General features: G+C 38.4%; 2 protein-coding genes across 3 annotated transcripts; both read left to right on the top strand.

Moving 5' to 3' along the window:
• The first annotated feature begins 355 nt into the window (after positions 1–355).
• LOC107828902 (uncharacterized) lies at positions 356–7,966 on the top strand. 2 transcript variants are annotated; one of them, XM_016656290.2, is made up of 4 exons: positions 356–581; positions 3,168–4,235; positions 4,472–4,638; positions 7,055–7,966. In XM_016656290.2, exons 2-4 carry the CDS (start codon positions 3,182–3,184, stop codon positions 7,676–7,678), a joined length of 1,845 nt encoding a protein of 614 aa, XP_016511776.1. In that variant the 5' UTR covers positions 356–581; positions 3,168–3,181; the 3' UTR covers positions 7,679–7,966. The 2 variants fall into 2 exon arrangements, with proteins under 2 accessions (XP_016511776.1, XP_016511778.1); XM_016656292.2 differs by having other exon boundaries at positions 371–581; positions 3,158–4,235.
• Positions 7,967–15,812: 7,846 nt separating this feature from the next.
• LOC142167356 (uncharacterized) lies at positions 15,813–16,466 on the top strand. Its single transcript, XM_075227520.1, has one exon. It carries the CDS (start codon positions 15,813–15,815, stop codon positions 16,464–16,466), a length of 654 nt encoding a protein of 217 aa, XP_075083621.1.
• The last annotated feature ends 2,061 nt before the right edge of the window (positions 16,467–18,527 follow it).

Here is an 18,527-nt window from a genome sequence, read left to right as displayed (position 1 = left end):
AATCAAATCAATAAGGGAAAATGACACTGTACAGTCCCTCTCAAAACTTAAATACTTTTCAAAGTAGAATGTTAAAAAGGCTTATTCATATTGAGACAGAATCAAATCAATAAGGGAAAATGACACTGTACAGTCCCTCTCAAAATAGTAGTCGAAAATATATATATATATATATATATATATATATATATATATATATATATATATACACACACAATATATATACTTTATACAAAAATTATATATTTTTTGGCTATAGAATGTAAATAGTTTTTCATACGGGCTAAAATTGGAAAAAGCCTAAGCCCATAAAGCATTGAAGATCAAAACTAGGCCCAAATATTTAGTCCAAATCGGGCAACAAGATAACAAAGCAATCTCCGTCTCTATAGAATAACTCTCTTCGGAGGAACGAGAAAACCTTTCAATCCTTTCCAGAAAATCCTTCTTCTTTCACTGATGATTTGTTTAATCTCTTGAAATTTGCAACAGAAGAAAACCCACAAAGATTTCGAATCGGAGCTCCGGCGACCTTTCGGGTTTGACCCTCTTAAACAGCGGGTTTCTTCGAAAACGGAACTGTAAGATTTCTATTTTTTATTCTTTTTACTGATATTTTTAATTCATGTTCTATGTTAAGTAATGGGCTCGATAATTTTCTCTGTACTTGTTTATATGTCTGTTTTCCGAAAATGGGGGATATAGTTGGGATTTTTAAGGTTCCACGAATATCTGCTAAAGGGTATTCCTTCAATTTAATGTACCTTCCGTAGGAATTCGGGGTAATCTCTATGTAAATCATGTCGTTAGATGGTTTTTGAGAAGCCTCACGGGATTAGGTCTAATTGTAAGAGCACAACACGTGATGTGTGGGATCCAAAAATGATGCGCCACTGGCTCTGAGGGATTTCTCAGTTATCAAAAAATTTAGATGGTATTTGAAAAATGTTTTCGGGTTTAGTTGTAAAAGGACTAAGATTAGTTTTTAATCTAGACTTGTGTAGGGATAAATGAGGATTTCTAGTTTTAGATGAAACATAAATTTGCCTAAAAAGAAAAGTTATCTAGTATTGGAATAAAATGGACCTATAGATTATAAAATGACATGGCTATTAGAGTTACCTGATACCTGGGAGGTAGCAGGTACCTGGTGGAATATTCAAGGTGTGCGCAAGTTGACTCGGGCACCACCGTCATAAAAAAATAAATGACATGGTCATTAGTGATGGTTTTGCAATATCCTATGTTGACCTCCCGATGCACCCGTTGTAGGTGTGATATAATGAAAATTGAAGGTGCTAACAGGGATGAGGTAAAGAAACCTAAAATCATATGATGAACCGTTGTCTTCAATGACCTACACCTTCTCAAAATTAATGTAGATATAGCTAATATTATAATTTAATATCACATAAGTAAAAAGATCTAGTCGACCCTAAGTAGTCGAGATTAAGGCTCGGTCAATTGTTGTTTTATTTTACGTTAGGTCAAGTATTTGCCAAATGCCATTTTTGCAGTGTTATTAAAGGCAAAAAGCGCAAAAAAAGCTCTAAGGTCCGTTGGAGCTTTAAGCGCAAAACACAATTAAAGCATTGGGTTTAATGAAAAAAAGCGAAACGGGAGAAAAAGTAAAAATATGTATATGTAGTCCAAGACCAATAATTATAAGCATGAATAACAAATATATGGACAAAGAAATTAAAAGAAAAAATTACGATAAAAGTGAAATATCAATTGTTTAGTGTCGCATTTTCAGGGTTACACTCATTGGCAAGGAAAAATATGCCTTAGAGTCTTGATGCGATACTGAAGCACCCACAAAGCGAGGGAAGCGCTCAACATGTTTTGAGCCTCGCTTCAGGGCTTAATCGCGCCTTTGACAACACTGCATTTGTTGCCACTGCCTTTTACCTTGTTGTTGCTATTAATTGGTTATTGCTTCCTTTCACTGTTCTTGAGCCGAGGGTCTATCGGAAACATCCTTTCCACCTTAATAAGGTAGAGGTAAGGTCTGCGTATACAATTACACATTACTCTCCCGTACCCCACTTGTGAGATTCCATTGGGTTTGTTGTTGTTGTCCAGTATTTGCCAATATTAAAGTTTTAATCTGGCTAGAGACTTGTATATCAGTGCAGGGGTAACAGTGAAATTAAGAGAACATCTAACTTTAGAAAACCTCTGACTTGCCTTATGAGACAAATTGTTTAGTATTTGAATGAAACAGGTTCAACTAGAGATAAAGGAATATAGAGGATTCGTACAGCTAACCCCATGCAATTAGGAATTAAGGCGTAGTTCATTGATTTGTTGATATTGGAAAGAAACAGATCTGGATAGAATGGAATGGATATAGTAGACTTTTACAGCGGGCCACAACTATGTTGGGATTAAGGCATAATAGATTAGTTGTCATATGGTTTCATCTGTTAGCGTTCTCCGCCGCTGCTATGTGACTAGTTGGTGGTGAAAAAGTTCTATCATAGTATTTTAAAAACCAAAGTATATATTGAAAAAGAATAAACTCAAAGTGAAAGTGAAAGACTATAAAAGATGTACATTTTATCTCAAAGGAGGCATCACGTACCTTTTGGTGAACGTTGCTTCTTATGTTTGATTGAATGAAAATAAAAAGCATTCAATTAGGTCACACCATGGTTACCATGAAAGGTTCTAGGAATTGCTATACAAAATATATGCGCCAAAAGAGAATTGTTTTCATTTTTGGTAGTAAGAGAAAAGCCTGTTTAGTTGACTATCACCAGGCTCCCAGCTGGTACACCCTGTGGAAACAGTACATTGTGTGTGAGTTCTTAAATGTTTTCTTCACACTACAAAACAAGATTTCGCTTCATTTCTTGGTGTATAATAAATATCATCATCTCAATTCGCGCAATATTGTTATAACACTGGTCAAAAGAACCTAATGATACTTCAGCCATTATTTCTTCTCTATGTTGGTTGCCCGATGAGCGAGTCTATCTTGTCTCAATTGTGGCACAATTTGTCTAGTGGACACTGGACAGAGGATGCTTTCTCTTTATTTTTCTTGGGAGTGGGGTGGATAGTTTGCATGTTAGTGCCCAGATCTTGAGGAGATATTTTACTGTATACTATGTTTTGCGTGCATTTCTTTCATGCATCTTCTGATCTCCAGATATTTGCAGATATTTGAGGTACCATGGCTGAGATGGATCTTCTTTTGATAATCAAAAGTGTACCATCCCTGATTGAACAATTGGGGAAGGCATTAAATGATCTTGAATCTCACGAAGATGCCTCCATGGATAAGGGTTTACTCAAGGATATTGAAAGACACTTCCGGGATCTGGAGGCCTCAGCAGTGAACAAATCTTTGGAACTGGAAAGTAGAGAGAAAGCCTTTAAGGAACAAGAATCTGATGCACATCTGCTGATTACTTCACGAGAGGCAGATATAGCTGCTAGGGAGCAAAATTTGTGGGATCAGTTGCAGGAACTTAAAGATGCTGCAGTTTCTGCAATTGCTGCAGCACGGGGAGATCATCAATTGGCATCTTTAGAGCATACAGATATAGAGGACAGCAAAGACATTGAGGTAAACAGCTCTCTTGGTGGAACAAATGGACTTCATACTGGCTCAGAGGTAAAATCCTCTGGTAGAGCTGGTGAAAATGCTGATGGTGTTTCTGACAAGGTCAAACCTCGACCAGAACTGACACAATTATGTGAGAAGATGGATGCAGAAGGACTTCTGCATTATATCATGGAGAGTAAAAAGAGTATGACCTCAATTTCTGAGGAACTCTCCGTTGCCCTTGAAGGTGCAAGTGAACCAGGCCGTTTGGTACTGGCTTCACTTGAGTTCTTCTACTCTAATGATGAATCTAACTCTAAAGCTGAGGAAAGCAGAAATGCTAACCATAGCTTGCGTCAAGCCTGCGTTGTTTGTATGGAAGCCATAGCCACCTTGTTGGCGAAAGCTAAACCAGGTGCTGATCACCTTCTGTACCCAGAAATTAAGCAGCAAGCCAAGGTCATTGCTGATGAATGGAAGCCTAAGTTGGCTACTGCAGGCACTGATGCTGCCAATCAAGCTTCATTGGAAACCGGGGCATTTTTGCAGCTCCTTGCAACTTTTAGGATTGCTTCAGAGTTTGATGAAGAAGAGCTCTGCAAGTTTGTTCTTGCAGTGGCTCACAATAGGCAGGGGCCTGAGCTCTGCCGTTCTCTTGGCTTAGCAGACAAAATGCCAGGTTGGTGTTCTTTTAACTGACCTGATGTGGTCTGGAGACCAGACCATCTCTTCTTTGAGATGCTCTTTTCACTGGAAATCTTGGACCTTTATAGTATACTATGCTAGGAACTGTTCAAATGATGCATCTAATAGCTGCTGCCTCTCCAAATATGCAAACATATTACTTCATCAAAAAATTATGCAATCATTTATGGTGTTAATTCTATTATTATCATTATTATTATTTCTTTGCAGGTATCATTGAAGCATTGATTCATAATGAGAAGCAAATCGATGCTGCTCGTTTTATTCATACCTTCAAGCTGACTGAAAGATTCCCCCTTGTCCCGCTCCTGAAAGGCTATTTGAGGGACTTGAGACGTAACGCACAAGGGAAGGGAGGTAACTCGGGAAACAGAGAGGTACTACTAGCCAAATTAATCCTTTGGCGGTCATGCATTTGTTAAATTTGACCATTTAGGAAATTCTACTTTCATTGGTAGCTCAAATATCTGTCAATAGAGTTGCATGCATGTACAGTTAATTTCCAATGATCTATATAGGTAGATGACGTCATTGGTTATTACAAGCTAAGTTGCTCCGACACAACAATTTAGGTGCCGCACCTGTGTGGAAACGACACTAGTATGGGTGTGGGTATGGGATCCGTACCGGATTTGGTCAAACAATTTTGGTTACTTTGACTACGACAGACGGAAAAATTCGAGATGAGAACCAACTTGATACAACTTGATTCCTGAAATCAGAACCAAGACTAGGGTAAATTTGAAGAAAATAACATACCTTATCAAGGAAATCAATCCTTTACTTATCTACAACTTGAGAATAAAAAACAAATCCACACTTTACAAGCTATACGCAAGTTTTCCATAAAATTTCTCATAATCTAGAGATATTTTTATATTTTTATTTTCTTTAAATTATTTTTAGCCGGATCCCCGCACCCATATCCGTACTAGGATCTGTATTCCCGAATCTTAGAATTTACATTTCGAAGGATCCGGCGTCTGAATCCTCATCCGTGTCGGACACCCGCACTCGTGTCCAAGCAACTTAGATTACAAGTATTAATCCACATGTGCTTTATTATGTACATATGACATGCATATTCAACACTATTTTAGTCCTTAGAATGCAAAAAGTAATCTAATATGAGAAAGTGAAGAAAATAGTAGTCTTAGTTTGCCATGAACTTGCTGTATATTACCTTTCATACTCTCTGGTTATTCAATGGAAATTTCATGAAATTAAACACCGAAATCCGTGTAAAAAAACATGTAAATCGTATCCACAGACATCTATCATGTTGGCCAAATCATTTATAAAAATGTGTATTTTCTCTTTACACCAAAAAAGTAAATGAAAGAAAAGAAGACTTTTTAATAGTTATATTGATTTCATTGTTTTGGAACAGTTTCCTATTTCTTTCATGCCAAATTATTCAAAAAACGCATAGAGTAGTTCGATTTTTTTAATCAAGACGCATAGAATTGTTCTTAGGCAAACTTCCTTTTTGTCTATAACCGAGAAATCCCCGAGGGCCAATGGCGCACGGTTTGAAGTTCAGTGGATAATGGGCCTGCCCCTCTACCCTTGTTAGGCAAAACTTCCTTTTTTCACCCTATTTTCGTCTAACTCGTGACATGGTCTCTCTCACAGTCCTAGGTAACACCATTGCTTTCTTGAACCCAAAAAAGTTCAGAGTTGTGTGACACACATGTAACATGTAACAATTGTATGATTTGGGTCTTGGTCTTCTCCGAACTGCTTATAAACAAAACTGGCTTTACATTGTCGGCCTCTCTTCCTAATTTTATCAATCGTTATGGCATCTGTACTGCACACCATGTGAAGAAAGCTGTTTTTTTGGTGCCTCTCCGTCGCCTTTCCTCCCCACCACTCTCCTATCCCCGCTTCATCAAATTTCCATATAATGATTTCACCGTGTGAACAGACGAGGAAATGAATATTTTGATCTCTACTGGATGTACTAGATATTGGGAAAAACAAAGATCCTGGGTGGTGGTCGATGTTGTTTAATAACCTCCCCGGGGAGTGAAACCTTAGTTCACTGATTTATAAAGAAGACCAAAATAACCGAACCATAATTTTTTATAAAAATGTACAAGTAAATTGGGAATGTGAAGAGATATGGAACTTGGGTTATCCCAATTCCCAAGTGTTTCATTTGATTAAAACCATGGTTTTTTCTTCTTGGGGAGTGGGTTAGAGTCTTACCTATGAACGGTCATGGTGAAGCCAAATTTCCTCCTTGTCCTTGATTCCTTAATCTAGAGGTAAACGAGAGGATGCAATCTGAATCCTTTTTCGGAAAGAAACGCTAGAGACAATTTAAGCTCTTTTCAGATTTTAGTTAAGAGTTTTGATGAAGTAGCAAGCCTGGGTCAAAGAAGACTGTAGAACAACTATATGAAGCAGCTTGCCTTAGGATTTTAAAGTTAAATCTTGATATGCACGTTTAATTCTTGTCAGGGAATGAATTAGATTATCTAGAAATGAACAAGTTGTAAATAAATAGAAAATTGCCTGCAAACTGAAGCATAGTGGTTATGGCTGACACAATAATAACCAGCTTGAGGCCTTTCTACTTTCAAGTTAATTTAGTGGGGCTTAATGCTTGAGTTTACTGATATGAATTTACTTCTTTTCGAGGTTTGACAATTAAATATCACCATGGCAAACTTGTTCCTACTTGTCTATCAGAAGCAAAAAGAGAGCCAAAAGACGAGGGGAGGTTGGCATTCTTTATCTCTTAATTATAGGCAAACTCTCTTACATAATAGTACAATTGCGCAGGAACTTGCAGCTGTTAGGGCAGTGGTACGGTGTATTAGAGATTACAAGCTTGAAGCAGAATATCCACTTGATCCACTACAAAGAAGGGTTGGTCAGCTGGAAAAAGCCATTTCTAATGACAAATCCAAGTCTAATGATAAGAGAAGACATTCTGGATCAGCTAAACATCAGCAATTCAAGAAACCACGGCCAAGTGGAGGAACACATGGATCTACCAGACCTGCTAACGTTCCTAGCAGACAGCCCCCCTCTGTTTTAATAGAGAGAGTGGCCGCTTATAATCCAAGCAGACAGGTCCCCTCTGGTTTAGTTGAGAGAGCAACTTATGCAGGATTGTCCGATAAGTACACTCATCTTAGTACATCTTATGATTATCAAGCTCCAAGTCAGGCTGCATATCCCCAGCAATCCTATGAGCAGAGATCATATTACTATCCAGCTGATGACGGAACTACTGCAACTTCTTATGCACCTTCTCTGCCATATAGTTATGGAAATTACGCAGGCAGCGGAATGCCAGTAGCAGATGAGAGAATTACTGCAAATTCTTATACAACAGATCTGTCATCTAGCTATGGCAATTATGTGCCAACAGCACATCAATCCTACGTGCAGAAGGAGTAGTACTGAGCTTTTATTTGTAGTAACAGGTTTTTCTTGGAAAGACATGGTAGATGACTATCCTGATAATTTGCTTTCCATGATAACACTTTTGGCTTGAGTAAGTGCCTATCTTTCACCAGTATTTCTTTATCTGTGATCCTTAAACTGTTTATCGTAGAATTACATTATGTAGGGACATCCTCAACTTATGTTTCTAAATTTTAGTTCATAAGTAGAAGTGGTAAAGTGGTGTTGCCATTGATTTGGATTTTAGCAATTTGGCAGTTTAGCTAATGCCAATAGTAGCAACCACAAATCTCTCTCTCCCCCCCCCCTTTTATTTCATTTTAGTTGAAATTGTGTTATATCAGGTCAGATGCAATTCTATGTTGGTTCAGTTTACAAGTTCTGTTTAGAGTTGCCACCTAATTTTGATGGGAAATCAAAATCTTTCAAGTTGAATCAAAAGATGGTCTTACAACAAAATCAAATCTAACTTTTGGTAAATTCACAGTATGTAAGGTAACGATCCAAGAAAATAAAGATAAATATCAGAATAAAAAGTAGGATTAGGGGTCCCATAAACAGAAGTCATTGAATAGGTGTGAGAACTATTGGTCAAACGAAAAGTTCTTGGGCATTGTTTTTAAGTTTCAACGATATGAGATTGTCTCATTTTCACATTCATTTTTCAGTTAATACATTGCATTTAAGCTTTAGTCCGTTTATAACGCTTGATACTGTGTCAAATTGTTTCCCTACCGTGGCTGTCAGAGAGTAGACATTCTATGTATATATGCCAGCCGGATAAAAAGTGTGCATACCAAACAAATTAACCATTTATTATTAGTTTATTCAAAACTCAATTCTTATCCCCCTGTCCTAGGCAGAGATCTCAATTTCAATTGAGAAAGAAGAAGTTAGAATGAAAAGTTTTTGATTCATCTATCAATTATAGGCGAACAACACTAACAAATATATAGTGACAGACATAAAAGAAATTGATTCGTCATTTGTAACATCTATCCATCTCGCAATTCCAATTAACCGATTCATTGAGTAATTTATGTAGCGGTGTTTGACTGGATATAACCTTAAGAAAAAAAGACTTTTAAAACTATGGTCTAAAACAAGTCATTTAAATTTATGTTACTATGTATAAATTGAATGGGAGCCTTGGAGCAACGGTAAATGTTTCTCCGTGTGACCAATAGGTTACGGGTCCGAGCAACGGAAACAGTCACTAATGCTTGAACTAGGGTAGGTTGTTTACATCATACTCATTGGGGTACAGCCTTTCCCCGGACCCTGCATGAACGTTGGATACCTTGTACACCAGACTACCCTTCATAAATCATCTCATTAAGGAACCAAAAGTTTAGAGTTAAAGTTATTTCCAAATAAAAAAAATAAAATATTTTCTTTTAGATAGACTAAAGATGAAGGTATGACACATACACCGAAATAAAGGGAGTACGATTTTAAATCGCTAACCGAAACAAGTTCAAAGAAGTACATAAATTCTTATATAGTATAATTTATGCAACTATAAGCAATGAGGCCGAGTATGATTGCAGATCTCAAATTGGCTAAAAGCCTTGGGGCTGAGGTGGTCGAAGCTAAGTGTGATTCCCTCCTCTTGGTAAATTGTAATGACCCAAAATGCCATCTTTAAATTTAATAATTAATTATGTGTTCTAAGACCTCGAAAAATACTATTTATCATTCCTCGACTTGCGTGCATAGTCCGTAAAATTTTTCGAAAAATTTTTATGTGAAAAAAATGGATCAAAATGTGAATTAGAGCTTTAAAACTCAACTGAGTTGACCTTGGTCAACATTTTGAGCAAATGAACTCGGATCAGTGCTTTGACAGTTTCGATAGGTCCGTATCGTGATTTGGAATTTGGGCATTTGTACGATTAGTTACGCAAAGTTTCATACCAGAAACCAAATGTTGTAAATATGCAAAAACTAAATTAGTAAAACCAAACTTTATAAAATTTTAAATAATGTAGAACTTGATACTAGACTTGTATTTGTGTTTAGAAGGCCAACCAAATGACTCACATTCTATTGGTTGAGAACTTGATAGTCCCTCTCCAGTGTTTTGTCCTTTTGAATCACTCAAATAAACTGTTTGTCAACGACTCTGCTATTCTCTTCTGTCTGGTCTATATGTAATAGTATTACTTTACAAAATGTAAAAAAGAAAGAAAGAAAACAAAGCGAAAGTCGTGTCTTTTCATGTGGCTATTCTTACAAAGCCTGCAGTTTTTCTGTACAAAACTGCAAGGGCTTATAACTCAATATAAGTTGCATAAGGTCTTATTAGTAGTACTTTTTGCAGACTACTTTTTGCCTTTTCCGTTAATAACTTGATTTTCAAAATCAAAAGATTCTCTGAAGTATTTATATCACTTTTTTTCCTTTCTTCTTTTCAATTGGATTGTTTTGGAAGTACTCTTAGCTTGTAGAGGTGATATTAAATAAGATCCTTATAGCCTTTGCTAGAATAGCTTTATTCTTAATCATGTATCACATGATGGTCAGATCATTGGTCTTTTTTCTACCTTTCTTTCTCTCTTTGCCTTTATTTTTCTCTCCTTCCCCAACGAATCTAATTTTGGAAGTTAATTTACACATCGGTTTCTTAATTTTTGAAATATGGAAATTTTACAAGAACTATGTCAAACTAATATGAATCACAAATTTTTATAAGTCAAGTACTGCAATTGTTGTTGACAAATGTTGTAAAAATTGTTTATATTTCTTATTATTATGTCTTTCTTTTTTGAACGTCACGAATGATCTTTTAGTTTGGGTGGTGGAGCTTGGTGGAAATCTTTCTAGAAAGTTTTCAGTTGATGAATTCTCCGATTAGGTGTTTAAAAAGCTCCTGCCACTCTTCTTGGCTATGTGGAATCAGATCTAACTTTCTCGTTACGAGAAATTATTTCCTCCACCGTAGGAAAGTTCTCATAGACACCATCAACGTGAGGATGCATAAATACCGCCAAAGAGACATGGTCAGTCCCCACACCGGAACCAGAAGATACATTAGCCATATTTTCAATGAGAAAGAAGGATTAGAAGCAACGGGAAGCACTACAACCAGAAAAAAAAAGACACAGCGAGGAAGAAGGGAGAAGAAATATCAAGGTTTTGATGAGGAAAACACGTAAAGAACAAATGAATGTCATCACATCTCTATTTATAAGAGTTCGGGCATCAAAACCAAAAGGTTATGCCATCATTACCCAGCACTGGAATCGAAACGGCAGCTCCAACTGACAGTCGCACGAGAAATGACGCAAAGCATCGGGAAAATGTGCCATAATGACGCATGATGTCATGACGTCATTCTAGCGCAGAAACGACACAACCCCAAAAGTGGCGGCTCTCGAAAGGCCACGTTGCCGGCTCGTCCCAAGTTTAACTACCCGACCCACTCGTCCACTATCCTCGACCATAACCAACAAAGTCCGCTCATCAAGGTCGTCAGAGGATAGCCTCAATAAGCGGAGGGACTAACTGTATAGGTCAAAATCTACTACGGAACATTTAGGGCGAGAACGTATTGAGGAAAAATCAGTCGAGGTCGATCACGAAATGGTGAAGCTCGTGATCGAGATGCTTATAATGGTCGAGGACTAAGTCCGCGGAAAGAACCGTAACGGCTAGTTTTAAGAATATGATAATAGAGGGAATATTCAATAAGAATATTCTCTGCACATGTAGTATTAGGGTTTACTAGGGATGTGTCCCATATATAGAAGACAAAAAGATAAGGACAGAGGATATGTAATATTGATCTAATAAGAACATTTTTTCGAAGAAAGATTCCCTCTCTAGCAAAGATACAAACATTACATTTTCATCAAGATTCTTGTTCATATTATTCCATACTTTCCCATCAGATCTGAGAATAGTTCGAACATTCTAGGATTTATCTGTCATTCATCATTGTCAGGAGAAATAATCATCTAGTCCATTCTTTATTGGGTGAATCAGTCCTCCTATTGACTTAAATGTTATTTATTCCTATTTATTGCTTAGTTACTCCTCCATTATTGCTCATACTTTATGAATATTTAGTACATGTTATTGTCAATCTCCTATTAGATTTGTCCCACATTATCCACGCTTTCAGGATCCGCATTTAGAGATATTATCGTTAACTAGTTTTAACCCATAATTATATAAATATAATAGTTTTAACCGAAAGTTATACTTTTTGGTCAAATAATTTGGCGCCGTCTGTGGGAATTTCCTAGTTAAATTTTTAGTTTTCCTCTAGATCTATAGCTGACACGAATCGCTAACGTAAAAAAAGAAGAAGCAAGAACAAGCTCCCCTTTCTTTGTATGCACAAATCTAATATGACAGGTAACGGGAAAGAAAGAACAAGAATAATGAGTAACCTCCCAACCAACCTCATGAATATCATCAATGAGAGCTCTGAAGCAGTGGACGAGGGCGCAACGCCCAATGCCTTCCCCAGGCGGGGTGGGTTACCCCCTCCTCACTGTAGCATCACAAAATCTCTTGGTAAGGGAGCCTTTACATCCGTGGTGGAAGAGACGCCACCAGCAGTAAAAAAGCTCCTTGAAACTTCACTAACCGACACGCTAACCAGCATCCTCCATAAGCCCGCTCGGGACACGGCTACAGAAAACGCGAGGACTTGCATTATACTAGCAGTGGACGAGCAGCATGATCAATTTCCTCCGCCTCCAACGACAGGTATTACTCACAATGTCGTTAGTAGTGCAGGTGACAACACTCTCACAGCCATTCTGAAAAGAATGGAGGAAATGTAGAATGAGAACAAAGCACATCAGGATCAAATGAGAGAACACCAAGAAAGGGTCGATAAGATACCGGATACCCCTAAACTCTTGCCGAAGAGAGATGCCGGTCGGTTCGTCGAGGAGCCGTATAGTGATGACGCCGCCCCACATGCCATACAAAAAACCTTAAAAATGCCGCCCTATCTGAAAATATATGATGGCACGACCGACCCCGAAGACCATGTGACTCACTATGTCACCGCCGTGAAAGGCAATGAACTCGCCAAGGAACAAGTATCCTCCATTTTGTTAAAATAATTCGGCGAGACCCTCACGGGAGGAGCTCTAACGTGGTATTCACAACTGCCTGCGTATTTCATTAAAACCTTAGAAGAAATGGCCGATAAATTCGTAATGGCCCATGATGGGGCCAAGAAGGCCAAGGTGATGTTAGTCTATAATTACATATTTTTAGTGCATTACGTACCTTACATTTTAGGTGCTTTAATGCTAAACTATACTATATTTGGGCTTAATTGAGTTTGTTTTATGTGTAAGTACGTCGAAGACGAAATTGAGAGCAAAGTAGAGATTTTATGTGTATCTTATATACTACAAGAATGGTTCGTGATTATTTGATGACGGAAAATATTATGATGTATAATACTGCAATGTTTGAAGATAAACCAAAAGAAGACAAAAGAACAAATTGAAAAAGAAGGGAATTATTGATGAAGAAAGAAACAACTGCATAGGAATTGAAAAAAAAGAAACAGAAACGAGAAGATGAAAGAAGGAAAAGTTAGGTAGAAAATGAGAATTGAAACATGCAAAGAAGTCAGCGACGCGAGGGAGTAAGCTCGCTATAGAACATGCAACGCGAGGATAAAAGCTCGCGTTAGAGCTAGCTTCATGAGGGATTTTGCGTCCGTTTGAGCGTGCGCTGCATAGTGTAATGCGAGGTAAAGCTCGCATTTTGCCTCGCGGCGCGAGCCCTGTAGCGAGGGTGTTCTGGGTTTTTAAGGCCTATTTTGTCTCCTATTTGGTTTTGTACTTGGTTATTTCGTTTGTGTCTTTTTTCTATACATATAAATAGTCATTAAACATCATTTTTAGAAGAGTTTTGTGACCGGAGGCAAGAACATCACGTGGAACCACTCTTGGAGGAGTGGCTAAGCACTCTAAGTTCTAGGGTTGTGGTTGACATGATTATTAACGTTTATTAATTACATCTTTGTTAATTCGGATTATCATCTTGTGGTTGTTTATTTAATTCTAGTTTTCACTTGTGAATTTTTGTAGCTACCAATCCACCCTACTAGCTATGCTATGCTTGGGAAAGCCGTGTTTAGATTAGAGTAGAATTATAAAAGGCTTGTTTCTGAACCCGTGGCTCGGGGAACGATTTCGCGGTTAGGATAGAAATATATCTAACCGTCTTGCTTAATTAAATACCGTATTATATTCATTCATGATAGACTCAATACCATAGGAATATATGATTGATATATTGTGGGCGGGAGAGTAGTATTGTGGGAACATGCTATTCATATAAACGATCCGGTTAATTAGCAACCATAGATAATCTGGATTAACGAGTGTAATTATTGAACTTAATAGGATTGATAAACCAACCACAACCCTGGAATTTTTATCTCATCTGAAGTAAAATCTTATCATACACATTTGTATTCTTGATAAATTAGTTGTTACTTGTTTAATTTCCGCAATAGTAGATTAATATAAAAACATCACTCTTAAATAGCTTGGATAATTAATTAATTTTAGTTTGTTTAGTTAACGATCAATCTAAGTCTCTGTGGGTTCGACATCCGACTTTCGAGTCACTTTATTACTTGACGGCCACGTATTCTTGCGTGTACTTGAGGAACCAATAAGTTTTTGGCGCCGTTGGCGGGGACTTAGTTATTGATTGTTTAGTTAAGTTAAGCTTTTATTCGTTATTTGTTCAAGTTTTAATTTTTAGTTTGCTTTATTTGTGTTAACGCAAGCTCTTCTCTTGAATGTGGAGGAGTAGAAGCGCAAACAATCTCTTTCATCTTGATCCTAAAATCAAACGAACACTTCATAGAGTGAGGAGGGAAGTTGAATCTAGAACTATAATTGAAAGAGAGTTGGACATCGTAGTTCAACCACAACCAATAGAGATGGCAGGTAATGAAGAGCGTCCAGTGATAGAAGCTGTAAGGCCCAATCTGGCTCTTATGACTCAGGCGATTGTGAAGCCTGATATCACGGGTCACTTTGAACTCAAACAGTACATGGTACAATTGATTCAATCCACAGGACAATATGTAGGTCTATCTCATGAAGACCCGCAGATGCACATTCAGAGCTTCCTGAAAATTATAGACACTTACAATTATCCGAACATTTTCAAGGACTATGTCTGACTAACATTATTTCCCTTTTCACTGATGAGGGAAGCTAAGGAATGGTTACAAAAGGAGCCCGCGAACTCAATCCACAATTGGGATGATCTAGCAAGGAAATTTTTAATTAAGTTTTTTCCCACGAAGAAGATAAAGTAGTTGAGGATCCAGATTCTTGGGTTTCAACAACGAGATGGTGAGACTCTTCGACACGCTTGGGAATCATTCAAGAGGCTACTCAGAGAATGGGCACACCATTGTTAGACTGATGAGGTGTTGGGTCACACTTTCGTTGACGGGTTGGATGAGACATCAAAGATGAATCTTGACTCAGCATGTGGGGGTAGTTGCATGGCAAGACCGTATAGTGAGATCCAGATCCTGCTAAACAATTTCACTGCTAATGATAATAATTGGCAAGGAGATGGGGAACCACGAAGAGCACCTAAACAAAAGGCAGCAGATGTGATCGATCTTAATGATTTCTCAACAATGAGAGCAGATATAGCGAGATTAGTGAATTAGATGAATAAAATGACAATGCACCACGCACAACAGATGCAACATGTGCAACAGATGTCTACTTGCTACGAGTTATGCGGTCAAGGTCACACAAGTGACATATGCCCCGTGAATCCTGAATCCATCTACTACGCGGGGCAACAAGCTAGAGGGCCGATGAATCAAAATGCTCAATATTGTAACACATACAATCCGAACTGGAAGAATCTTCCTAACTTCTCTAGGGGTGGAAATAAGAATATCAGGCCTCAAGCGAATTACAATCATCCACCTCAACCTCCACAGCAAGGAGAGGAGAGTCTGACTGACATGATGAAAAAGCTCTTGATAGACAATCAGAAAGTTATGGCTGAGAATCAACAAGTCAGGGCAGAGAGTCAGTAAGTCAGGGCTGAGAATCAATAATTGCGCGCATAGTTCAGAAATCTAGAGAGGCAGTTTGGGCAGATGGCTAACAATCAGAATACTAGACCTGCTGGAGCTCTCCCAAGTTATACAGAGAAAAATCCTCAAGTCAATACAGTGACGTTGAGAAATGGGAGAGAGTTGGTAGAAGTGTCTAAGAAGAAAAAGGAACAATCTAGGCTCAAAGAAGAAAGAGTGCCAAAACCTGTAGAGGTAGATGAGAGAAACAAAACAGAGCCTGAGCAAAGATCAGAGAGTGTGCCACCCCCTTTTCCTCAAAGATTAAGAAAGAAGAATGATGACCATATGTTTCACAAATTCCTAGATATGTTGAAGCAGATACATTTGAACATCCCTCTGGTGGACATGCTCCATGAGGTCCCAAAATATGCAAAATATATTAAGGAGATAGTGGCAAATAAAAGGAGGTTAACTGAGTTTGAGACCGTAGCACTTACTGAGGAGTGCACTTCCAGGATTCAACATAAGCTTCCACAAAAGCTTAAGGATCCGGGTAGTTTTACCATCCCCGTGAGGATTGGTGAATTTGATGTGGGTAGAGCCTTGTGTGATTTGGGTGCAAGTATCAATCTGATGCCGTTGTTAGTGTTCAAAAAATTGGGGTTAGGAGCTCCGAGACCCACCACGGTGATGCTACAGTTAGCTGATAGATCTTATGTTTATCCTGAGGGGTAATTGAGGACGTCTTGCTGCAGATTGGGAAGTTTATTTTTCCTGTAGATTTTATCATCCTAGATTACGTGGCTGATCAGTTAGTTCCTATCATCTTGGGATGACCTATTTTGGCCACTAGAGATGTAATTATCAAAGTTCGAGAAGGTAAGATGATCTTGAGGGTGGACAATGAAGAAGCAGTCTTCAATGTATATCAAGCCATTCAATTTCCTCGTCATTATGAGGACCTGGACATGATTTCGGTGGTGGAGATAAATGAACTAGTCGTAGAGCCAAGGACGTCTAAAGAAGATGCACTAGAAAAGGTATTGACGTTGTTCAATCACTTGGAACTTGAAGAATAGGTTGAGGAGATGTTGCACATTCTAGATGCATCGTGCAAATTCATAAGAGAAAGAACCCAATTTAATCCTCTGGATAGGCCAATCGGCCCGCTTCCGAAACCCTTACCATCTCATCTTTGTTGTGCATATTTAGGAAATTCTAACACTTTGCATGTGATTGTTTCTTCTCATTAGTCTGAATTGCAGGAAGAAAAACTCTTAAGGGTGCTGAGGGAGCATAAGCATGCCATTGGTTGGAAGATGTCTGACATAAAAGGTATTAGCCCTGCATTCTGCATGCACAAAATACTCATGGAGGAGGGACACAAGCCTAACGTGGAGCATCAACGCCACCTCAATCCAATCATAAAAGAGGTGGTAAGAAAAGAAGTAATTAAGTGGCTCGACGCAGGTATAGTATTTCCTATCTCCGATAGCAAGTGGGTAAGCCCTGTTCAATGTGTACCTAAAAAGGGGGGTATGACTGTTATAGTAAATGAACAAAATGAATTAATCCCAACTAGGACTGCGACTAGTTGGCGAATATGCATAGTCTATAGGAAGTTGAATAATGCTACAGGAAAAGATCACTTCCCTCTCCCCTTCATTGATCAAATGCTTGACAAGTTAGCCGGACAGGAATACTATTGTTTCCTTGATGGCTATTCGGGGTATAATCAGATTTCTATTGCACCGGAAGATCAAGAAAAGACCACTTTTACATGCCCTTATGACACTTATGCATTTAAGAGAATGCCATTCGGGTTGTGTAATGCACCTGCGACTTTTCAAAGGTGTATGATGGCTATTTTCACCGATATGGTGGAATGGTTTGTGGAGGTTTTTATGGATGATTTTTCTGTGTTTGGTCCGTCTTTTGATGAATGCTTAACCAATCTTGCTAAAGTGCTTGCCAGGTGCGAGGAGACTAATCTAGTACTGAATTGGGAAAAGTGCCATTTTATGGTACGTGAAGGTATAGTGTTGGGACACAAGGTGTCTAAAGATGGGATGGAAGTTGACAAGGCTAAGGTGGAAGCAATTGAAAAGTTGCCACCACCGATTTCAGTGAAAGGAGTTAGGAGTTTTCTGGGACATGCAGGTTTTTATCGCCGATTTATAAAGGATTTCTCAAAAATTTCCTCTCCTTTGTGCAGGTTGTTAGAGAAGGATGTGTCGTTCAAGTTTGACGATGCTTGTCTGAAAGCGTTCGAGGAGCTGAACAAGCCATCTGAGCTGATGTGTGACGCCAGTGATGGTGCAATTGGGACTGTATTGGGCCAGAGGAGGAGGAAAATATTTCACTCTATTTACTACGCAAGCAAGACTTTCACTCCCGCTCAAATAAATTATACTGTGACAGAAAAGGAGTTGCTTGCTGTAGTGTGGGCGTTCGATAAATTTCGGTCCTATTTGGTTGGCACCAAAGTCATCGTCTACACAGACCATGCAACCATCAGGTATTTGTTGAAAAAGAAAGATGCTAAACCAAGGCTAATCCGTTGGGTTTTACTCTTGCAAGAATTTGACTTAGAGATCCGGGACCGTAAAGGAACAGAGAATCAAGTGGCTGATCACTAGTCAAGGTTAGAAACTCGGAACCATGTAGTTAAGGGAGATGTCATCAAGGAAACATTTTTGGATGAGCAATTGTTGGCCATTATTGCTGGGGAGGTACCATGGTATGAAAATTTTGTGAACTATTTGGCAAGTGGAGAGATGCCGCCTGATCTTGAAC

This window comes from Nicotiana tabacum, chromosome 12 (assembly GCF_000715075.1).
Source record: "Nicotiana tabacum cultivar K326 chromosome 12, ASM71507v2, whole genome shotgun sequence".
NCBI classification, from domain to species: Eukaryota; Viridiplantae; Streptophyta; class Magnoliopsida; order Solanales; family Solanaceae; genus Nicotiana; species Nicotiana tabacum.
This window is presented reverse-complemented; position numbering and strand designations above follow the sequence as displayed.